The following is a 9183-nucleotide window of genomic DNA, read 5'->3' on the forward strand; positions in this document are numbered from 1 at the left end:
CAAAAAAGATTATCTAAAATAAAATTAAGCCCTATCAATTAAATTAAATTTTTATTTTGAAAATATAATCCTAAAAAGGATTAAATTTCATTTTTGTATTTTTATATTGTTTTTGGTTATTTTTTAATGAACTAAAAAAATAAAATCCTAACCAAAAAAGATTATCTAAAATAAAATTAAGCCCTATCAATTAAATTAAATTTTTGTTTTGAAAATATAATCCTAAAAAGGATTAAATTTTATTTTTATATTTTTATATTTTTTTAGTTATTTATTATTATTTTATTAAATTTAAAAAATGTTCGAACAAAATACAGTGTTCATAGTAATAACAAATCACAATCAGTTTCATAAAACACAAAGGGTAGCATAGTCAAGGTTTTCTTTTCAAAAACTATTTTTCAAATCAAATACTTTGCCAATATACATCATTAATTTAAATCATAATTCACATTTCACAAACCCAATCAACATTTAACTATAAAGATTAAGTTTTCCTCGGTTACCTTAAATCTTTAAGAGATCAAAGGTTTACACCTCACTATACCAACTTTTTAAGCTTTTCTCAAGCTTGAATGGTGTCAAAAATGAACCTCACTACATCCATACCACAAGAATATCATCATTGTCTAACTCTTAAAAATTTATCAATACATAACTCCACACACTCTATGTTATTAACCCATAATCACTATCCATTCATACCCAATGGGCTCTTTAGGTTCTATTAATGCACATTATCACTAATAACACCTCAAATCATCATTAATATATATAAACCTCTCCCAACTACCATATTTATGTTAATTTTCAAATATTAAATGCTTCCATAAACCAACCACTTTTAAAATCATCAATGTGATGTTTCAATACATTAAATAACTCCCATTATACTCCTTCTAACTAATGAAATTGGACCCATACTTCTATAAATTGAAAATCCATCTTTCAACTCAAACCCTACTATAACTCATCATAAATGAGGGAGAGAAAGGGAGAATAAGGCTAAGGTTACTTACCTTGGATGTTTAAGATCTTTAATCTAGCCTCAATATGATCCCACAACGTGCCCTAGCAGAGCAAAAGAAAAGTTCTTCAATTTCTCCTACCTGTTATCTATTTTTCTCGTGTTGATACGAATCTGATATATCAAATTTTTGGTCGTGCGCCGCGGTACACGCTGCCCTACGTCGTGGTATATGGCACAAAGAAGCCCATTGTGTTCAAATTCATCTTTGTGCACTGTAGCAAACTGACCATGAGCCATGGCATGTGGCATAAAGGACAATTCTTCACTTTTTCTTCCTCTTTTCTTGCTCGAGTGGCTCGCCATCAATCCAAAACCACTTCTAGAGTTGAAATCATCACAAATACACCAAGTTAAGCCCCTCTAGCCACACACCTCATTAACTCACTAATTATTCTCATTAGGTTAATAAACCACGATTAAATTTTTTCAAATGTTACAGCCGTCACAAGCCACAATATCCCATTGAAGCTAACTAAACCTTCAATGTTGTGTTTCACTCTCATATTGCCTTTACTTGAGATTTACTCTTGGTTGAAGCCTCATATCAATGAATATAATTTGTTGGGTGTAAGAAAATTAGAAAAGGAATGTCTTCATCCTAAGTATTTTTTTTTCAAAATAAATCTTCTTACATCTCACTTTCTAGATGTTCCAGTAAATATGAGCAAAAAGCCTTTGCCATGTCATTCTTCCTATGCTACTGACCTCATTTTTTATATTCTAAGTTATCCAATCTTATACAGCAAAGGAGAAAATAAGTAGAAAAAATATCAATCAAGGACTGCTACAAAAAAAATTATATCAGTCAATGATCACTTGTTATGAAAACTAAAATGGGTACTTGTTGATTTAAGTAGGTTTTTTCAAGTATCTATTCGGATTTTAATAACAACTCATTCTAAATTAATAATAGTTCATTTGAGCTTTTTTTCATTTCAATTTTGACAATAAATAGTCTTTGACTGATATAAATTTTTTTTAGTAGTCCTTCATTGCTATTTTCCCAAAAAACTATTAAGTTTGAAATTTTGAATCAAAGAATGTTTCTAATTAGTTGCCTTATAATTAGGACCAAAGCTAGTATATTCTCTCAATCTAGCCCTAAATGTAAGAGCTAATTGCTAAATTAGCTTTGATCCTAAATGTAAGACCTCAATCTATTTTTTTTTATTATTTTTTTTTCCAAGCAAACAACTCTTATTGGCATTCCCTCAACAATAATGACACACTACATTAATTCAAATGCAGTCATATATTTACACAGGAGGATTTCAGAAAAATCAACATATTTTTTTAAAAAAATTAACCAATTTATTTAGTTTCTTTAATCCATACAAATTAATTAATCAGCTCTTAGATTAAGGACAGAAGTAATAAAGTACTGAAAACTGAATTAGTTATTGAATCAATCAAAATACTAATTTAAAGGTCAAAATTGTATCAAATTAGCTAAGGCATTGGTTTACCAGTTTAACGGTACGAGACAGATTGACCCAAATATTCATATAACAAGGAGGAGGAAGTAGTAAATAAGTAGCCCAAAACCAAAAGCACAACGCTCGTGTTCAATCCCCATGTTCCTGCGTTTTGGTCACATTTTCACACTACTACGTCAGCCCGCTCAGCTGCCCAAGTTTCACAATTCTTTTTAATAATAAATCAAATGCAATTAGCTCAAAAGATACCAAGTACACAATTCATACACGTCATTGAACGTATTTGGGGGTTCCAATTTAGAGAGAAACTTTAGACAAGGCACCAATTAAAAAGGCTATAAAAGTCTGATGATTTTCTTTCCAGACTATTTTTCACATAATTTATAGCAGCCAAGCATCAAGACTCTGGTTTCATGCTAACTTGTCGTCACATGTGTCAATCCAATATGTGGGAAATTATGATATCAGGTCATTGCTGCTAAAGCGTCATTAATTGTTAATTAATATTCCAAAGGTACTCTCTTTAAATACTAAACCCTCAACCACTAAATTTTAATATTTCCTTGACTTCATTTACCTGCACCGGGAGTCAATGAACCACTCAGAGGCCGGCAAGCAAAAGCGTGGAAGAAACGGCAATTAATTCTGCACAAACAGTTAATCAATATTATTTAAAAAAAATATAACTTTAAACCCTTACATTTTTTTTAAATTTTATTATAAATTTTTATATTTTTTTATATTATATATCCCTGTATTTTTATTTTTCAATGCTTTAAGTCTAAATAGTGTTATAAAACCTAAAACATCAAATAACAAAAATGTAAGAATTTGAAACACAATAAAAAAAATACAGAAAGCTATAACAACTTGAACAAAATATAAAGACCTAAAGTTCCTTTTTCTCATTATTTTTCCTAAATATGCAATTCTTTCTATTTGTGTCTTTTTCTACAATTTAACAGCCATTATTTTTTCTTAAAAAATAATATATTTATCCTGTTGACTTTGTTACGACTAACACCCACAATTTCTAATACTTAATTACTCACCTCACATTATCCAACACAGGTAAAAATGAAAAAAAAAAATAATTAAAAATACAAAATATCATAAATTTTGGACCATCAATATCGAGGTAAAAAAAAAAAATACATGACCAGAGCCAACATAATCTAACATTTCTGATTCAGAAAAAAAAAAAAAAAAGGCTACAAGAGTTTACTTTTAACATCTAGAATCCTAATACATGCTGTAGAGCTGATTGATCGAAACGTCATCAAACAATTTCACCCACAACCACTGCAACTACAAAAATCTCAAGCTTTGTTCTTCTGCCTGGTTTTATCATGTATGCCTCATAACCTATCTTCAGGAAAGTAACAAGGCTAATAATGTGAACCAAAAAAAAAAATCCAGAGAGAAGTATGATGGTATGATTGCAGCTGCATGTAGCACAATGAGGGTCATTGGTCAACAGCAAGATCACCCCACCGTACACCGTATCTGGCTGCCAGATAGTGAGCCCCCACTGGACCCCGGCTCCCATAAGGATAGTACTCTGGATTTATCTTCTTCTCTTCAAGCTCTTTCAATACAGGTGTAAAAAGTGACCAAGCTGCGTCCAGCTCATCACTCCTTATAAACAGTCTCCTTTCTCCTTCAACGGCATCGAGAAGAAGCCTCTCGTACGCATCTGGAATCTCCTTAGAATATCTAGATTCAACATAATGTTTAGATTCTGTCACAATGAGTAGGTAAGAACATGCTTCGCATGAAGCGGCTACTTTAATCTAAAAGTTGAATATATTTGGATTGGATGCATTGCATTCATAACAGATATAGTAAGACGGGGAATACCTTGCTGCATAATGGAGATTCAGATGACTTCGGTCCAACCTCATTCCCAGACCGGGCACTTTGTTGTTGATCTTCAAATAAATGGCCTCATCAGGCTGAACTCGGATAACAAGCTCATTTGTTGCTCGATCAAGATCTGTCCCAAAATTTCGATTGTAGAGATTGCCGGGAACATGCCTGAACTGTACTCGTATCTCAGCTCTGAACCCAAAAAAATAAATAAAAGCTACATTAAAAGATTTTATATATGATATATGTTAAACTCTTATTCTCTCCAGGTACCTCCTGTTATGCAATGCTTTCCCAGCCTTCATCAGAAATGGCACCCCGTCCCATCTTGCATTATCTATGAAGAGAGCAGCTGCAGCAAATGTTGGAGTCAAGCTGCCTTTTGGTACAGTTTTGTCATCAGTGTAGGATGGATATTTAACATTTCCTTTTGTGTGGCTCTTGTACTGACCAACGACCACGTCCTCGAGTTGCAGGGGCCGCATTGAACGTAGAACCTTGACCTGGCACCCATTAACCAATTGAAAGCCTAATGGTGAGAAGTCCCGTTTGCCTTAAAACAGCTCAAAGCAAGGTATACAAACAAATGAAACCTTTTCATTTCTTATATCCTCGGCATCCAAACTAACAGGTGTTTCCATCGCAAAGAGGGCTAATATTTGAAGGAGATGGTTCTGCATAATATCTCTAATTATTCCATAATGGTCAAAGTACCTACATATGTTGCAGACTTGGAAATAAACGATAGTTTCAATCAAAGATCAAAGAGTAAAAACAGGTTGAAAAGAAGAGTACCCGCCACGTCCTTCAGTGCCAAAGTCTTCTGAGAATATCAGCTGTACATTTCTTATATACTGTCTTGACCACAAGGGTTCAAATATGAGATTTGAGAATCGAAGAACAGATAGGTTTTCCACAAGCTCTTTCCCAAGATAGTGATCAATCCTGCATTAAATTTTCCATTTAATTAGACCATGTTTCAGTACTTATGGCTGCCGATAATGTATTTACTTATAAAACCTGAAAATTTGATCCTCTGTCAGATACTGCTTGAGAGATTTTGTTAGAGCAGCTGAAGATTCTGAATCACGGCCAAAAGGCTTCTCAACAATGACCCTCGTCCAACCATTAGGGGAAGAAGCTGATGAGCTAGCACATTTTACAGCATCTATAAAAATATTTGGAGGAATTGACAGATAAAACAGGCGATTAGAAACTCTCCCGCCCTACAGAAGCAGTTTCAAATTGAACGAAATCATTAATTCAATCAAACAAGGAAAATAACATGCAAAACATTAGTACCTGAAAGAGAATTCAGAATTAAAAGTAAGTTCAAACCTCAAAGCTAATTAAACTGCAACCATAAATACAAAAGCAGACTGTAACATGTGTAAATAAAGTGCATAGAGGGGAACCACAACCAAAAAAAAAAAACTGCAGGCATGTCATTTGCAAGTAAAATGATCAAATGCATTCCATAACTGTATATGAAAAGCAGCATGAAATCTAACTGCTACATGACCCAAAAAAAAAAAAAATCACTTTTTCCATAATATCATCTAGAAATCAGCATGTTATTGGTGACAGTAAAGATAGAATATCATGCCAGTTTCACCTGAGGGATTTAGGTATGTGTGCAACTAACAGATGCCAGAAACTAAAAGATAGTTTTGGTAACATGCCTTAGTTATCAACTGTACACATAATGATATAAGCATGGGATTTTAGTTCTTGTTCTTTTCTCTTTTTCATATCCTCCTCCCATTTTACTTCTTACTTTTAAATTCTCGGTATCTTCAACCCTTTTTTCCAGCTTTTCACTTGATAGCTTTTATTTTTCTTCATTTTGGAAAGTATTGCTTGAAACTGCAGAAATGACAATCTCTCTTTCATAGGAGACCAACAGTAGGAAACTGTGATCAATCACTGGGATAAGGATCCCAAGTCATTCAAGGCATCTATTATCTAATCATTTAGCTTCACAGCACATGGCAAGAGCCTTCCGCAGCATAACAGTAGCTAGCCCTATATGGCTGATGCGTGGAACATACCATAATTCAAGTTATCTACAAGAACGAAAGTAAATCTAATGCAATAATTTCATATTTTAATTAATCCAAGTAATTGATTATGAAATTATTGCTCCATTGTAACAACCATGAAATACAGGTTTCTTGTGCAAACAACTAATATTTGACATGTGTAATTTCACATGTTATCTTGTGTGACATGAATGATATGAATATGTGGTCATTATTTTCATTTGTATGAAATGAATAATTCTGCAAATATTTATGTGATGTAATTTTTTTAAAATTGATGCTCCCTGTGCATCACATGGGGGAGTCAACGCTAGTTATATAGTAAAAAAAAACCCAACAAGGAGCACTTATTCAAACATTATGATTGATAATTCCACTCCCCCCTTCCCCCTTTCCTTTTTGAGGTCAATGAAGCGCAGTGCAGAAATGATGATTGGCAAATCTCCAATGAATTTCTGCTATTATTATGTTCACTGGCAATGCCACAAGGAATATTTTCTGAACGGAAATATAGCTTCAATGAGAAACCGGAACCATAAATAGAATTGTAAAAATTAGCCCCTTCTTTAATCACCTCATGTTCTCTCAGCTTCTTGTCTAGCTCTGCAAAGTTCTCCTCAGAATCATATTGACCAGGATGGTAAAAACATCTTTCAAGAAATTCATCCATTTTTTCACTGCAGTTCTCCCTGAAAATTCAGAACATAACTGTGAAAACATTTAAAAAGTCCCCCAAGCTTTGGCAATAAGGACAATGAGCAAATAATCTAGGCAGTTCAACATATGCGCTGTTAAAAACATAAATGGTTTTATCTTGACACCCATAATGAGAAGTCCCAAATTCAAATGACTCACCGAGCAGTGGTGGAGCCAAGACTCTAGGCTAGTAGGGGGGAGGAATTTCACTCCAAAACTCTTCCATATACCATCTAAAAGAATTATATTTAGTAGCATATTGTTAGAAGAAAATACTTCCCTTTCAATTTTTAGATTGAGCCAAATGAGATTAACTAACAAACAGTATCCTGATTGTCTCCCATCAAAGTTTTAAAAACCAAGTTGAACTTAAATGAGCATACCAAGAATTACTCAGCACATAATATTGACACGTTCACTATCTATATATCAATGAGGACATAGTTCTATATCAAATTGATATTCATCCAATGTATAACAAGAATGCACAAAACATACACCATCAACCAATGTAACAATAATCCAATTAACGACACAAAAAAGATTTTTCAAGGAGAAAAATATTTATCTTAAAAAGCACAAAAGTTTATGACTATCAATTTGCAGGGGGTAAAATTACATTTATAGAGCACTAAATACTATCTTATACAATGAGATTTCAGACATTTTGCACTACTTCAAAGCAAAGTGCTCTTTAAGAGCAGCCGCTATGTCCTTTATGCAAGACATAAGCCATTACCTCTTATCAATTCTACAAGTGAGGGTCTTGCTAACCATATTTCTTAGTTCTGCATCCGTCATCTTACTTCGAGCATAACCGTAGATGGTGAAATGCTAAAATAAGACAGATTCTTTTAATCAAAACCAAATCTTCCAAAATATAATAATTAAAGAAATCAAAACGTCTAAAATCTGACCTTAGGGAGACAGTCCTCATAGTAGAGTGCAAAAAGGGCTGGAAATATCTTCTTCTTGGCAAGGTCTCCAGAGGCTCCAACCACAGTGATGCTAACAGTGGACTCATCTCCATTGCCATCAACATTGACCGAACCTTCAGATTCTTCTGAAGATGCAACAGAAAAGATTTCGCCCTTCAATCGCTGAAGAACAGTTTCATCTTTAACAGGAGTTGCCGTGGCTGCTGCTGCAGCGCCTACAGTCATATGTCATCTGTATGAATCTATATTCCGTGCATCACTTGACAGATTAACAACAAAATTAAAAACAGGATTCAACCCTCCTAAAATCTTATTCACATCCGTTGACCTGCGTATATTTTCGTCCCGATTTTCAAATCATCAAAGATTTTCGCTGATGGTCAGCAGGTAGAGAAGAAGACACAGCAAGCCAATTTGATCTTGCACAAGTAATAAAACCACATATGTTTAATGAAAATATCTGAGAAGAGGGAAACCAACCGTCCTGCTGCGGCATGTGGAGGGCATTCAGCTGGGAATCAGATGGAGATTTCAGGGAAACCTTGGCGGCAAGACAGCGTTTGGAGGCGGAAGAAGAAGAAAAGACCAGGAAATGAGGATTCCCTAACTTGGACGATGAAGGAGCATGTGGATATGATTGAGGCGACGATCGAACCGATGGGTAAGAAGAACAGCAACGCGTTGAATAAAGTGCCACCATATCTACACCTTCCAAAGAATCTAGAAAACTTTTTGAGTGAAAAGGACGATTGGGAATGGGATGGAGAAGTTCCAGAGGAAGAAGGAGATTTGAAGAGGTTTATAAGAGTCTTTGGGATTAACGAGAGAAGGCCTTTGAGATCTCCGAAGAGCTGCTTGTCCCTCCCGCCTCTCTCTTGTCTCCGAGGGAGTTTTGGCAGTCTATTCTTTTTATTTATATATTGCTCAGAAATGATCGGTCAATAGCGGTACAAATTGGTGTTTGGTACTGATTCGTCACCTCCTATGCATTGGGCACGAGACAAAAGACATTTCTCATCTTTTTCATGCTTTGATGTGAGTTATTATTTCGTAAATACTCTTATATGAAAGAATGTAAAGACAGAGTTTGTTAAGGGTAAAGACATTTCAATTTCAATATGAAAGTATGTAAACACAGTTTGTTAAGGGCAAACATTTGCGGGTGATGTAAA

The 9183-nt window shown here is 34.3% G+C and overlaps 1 protein-coding gene across 1 annotated transcript; it reads right to left on the minus strand.

Moving 5' to 3' along the window:
- Window positions 1-3560: 3560 nt before the first annotated feature.
- On the minus strand, window positions 3561-8898 carry LOC129309372 (glucose-6-phosphate 1-dehydrogenase, chloroplastic-like). The gene is made up of 10 exons (XM_054950936.1): window positions 8492-8898; window positions 7991-8226; window positions 7813-7907; window positions 6952-7066; window positions 5356-5561; window positions 5131-5280; window positions 4929-5049; window positions 4609-4838; window positions 4327-4527; window positions 3561-4182 (listed from the first exon to the last, which is right to left on the minus strand). Exons 1-10 carry the CDS (start codon window positions 8709-8711, stop codon window positions 3933-3935), a joined length of 1824 nt encoding a protein of 607 aa, XP_054806911.1. The 5' UTR covers window positions 8712-8898; the 3' UTR covers window positions 3561-3932.
- Window positions 8899-9183: the final 285 nt, after the last annotated feature.

The sequence above is a fragment of the Prosopis cineraria genome, unplaced genomic scaffold (genome assembly GCF_029017545.1).
Source record: "Prosopis cineraria cultivar Desert tree isolate PC_DT_omini unplaced genomic scaffold, ASM2901754v1 PC4, whole genome shotgun sequence".
In the NCBI taxonomy this organism is placed as follows: Eukaryota; Viridiplantae; Streptophyta; class Magnoliopsida; order Fabales; family Fabaceae; genus Prosopis; species Prosopis cineraria.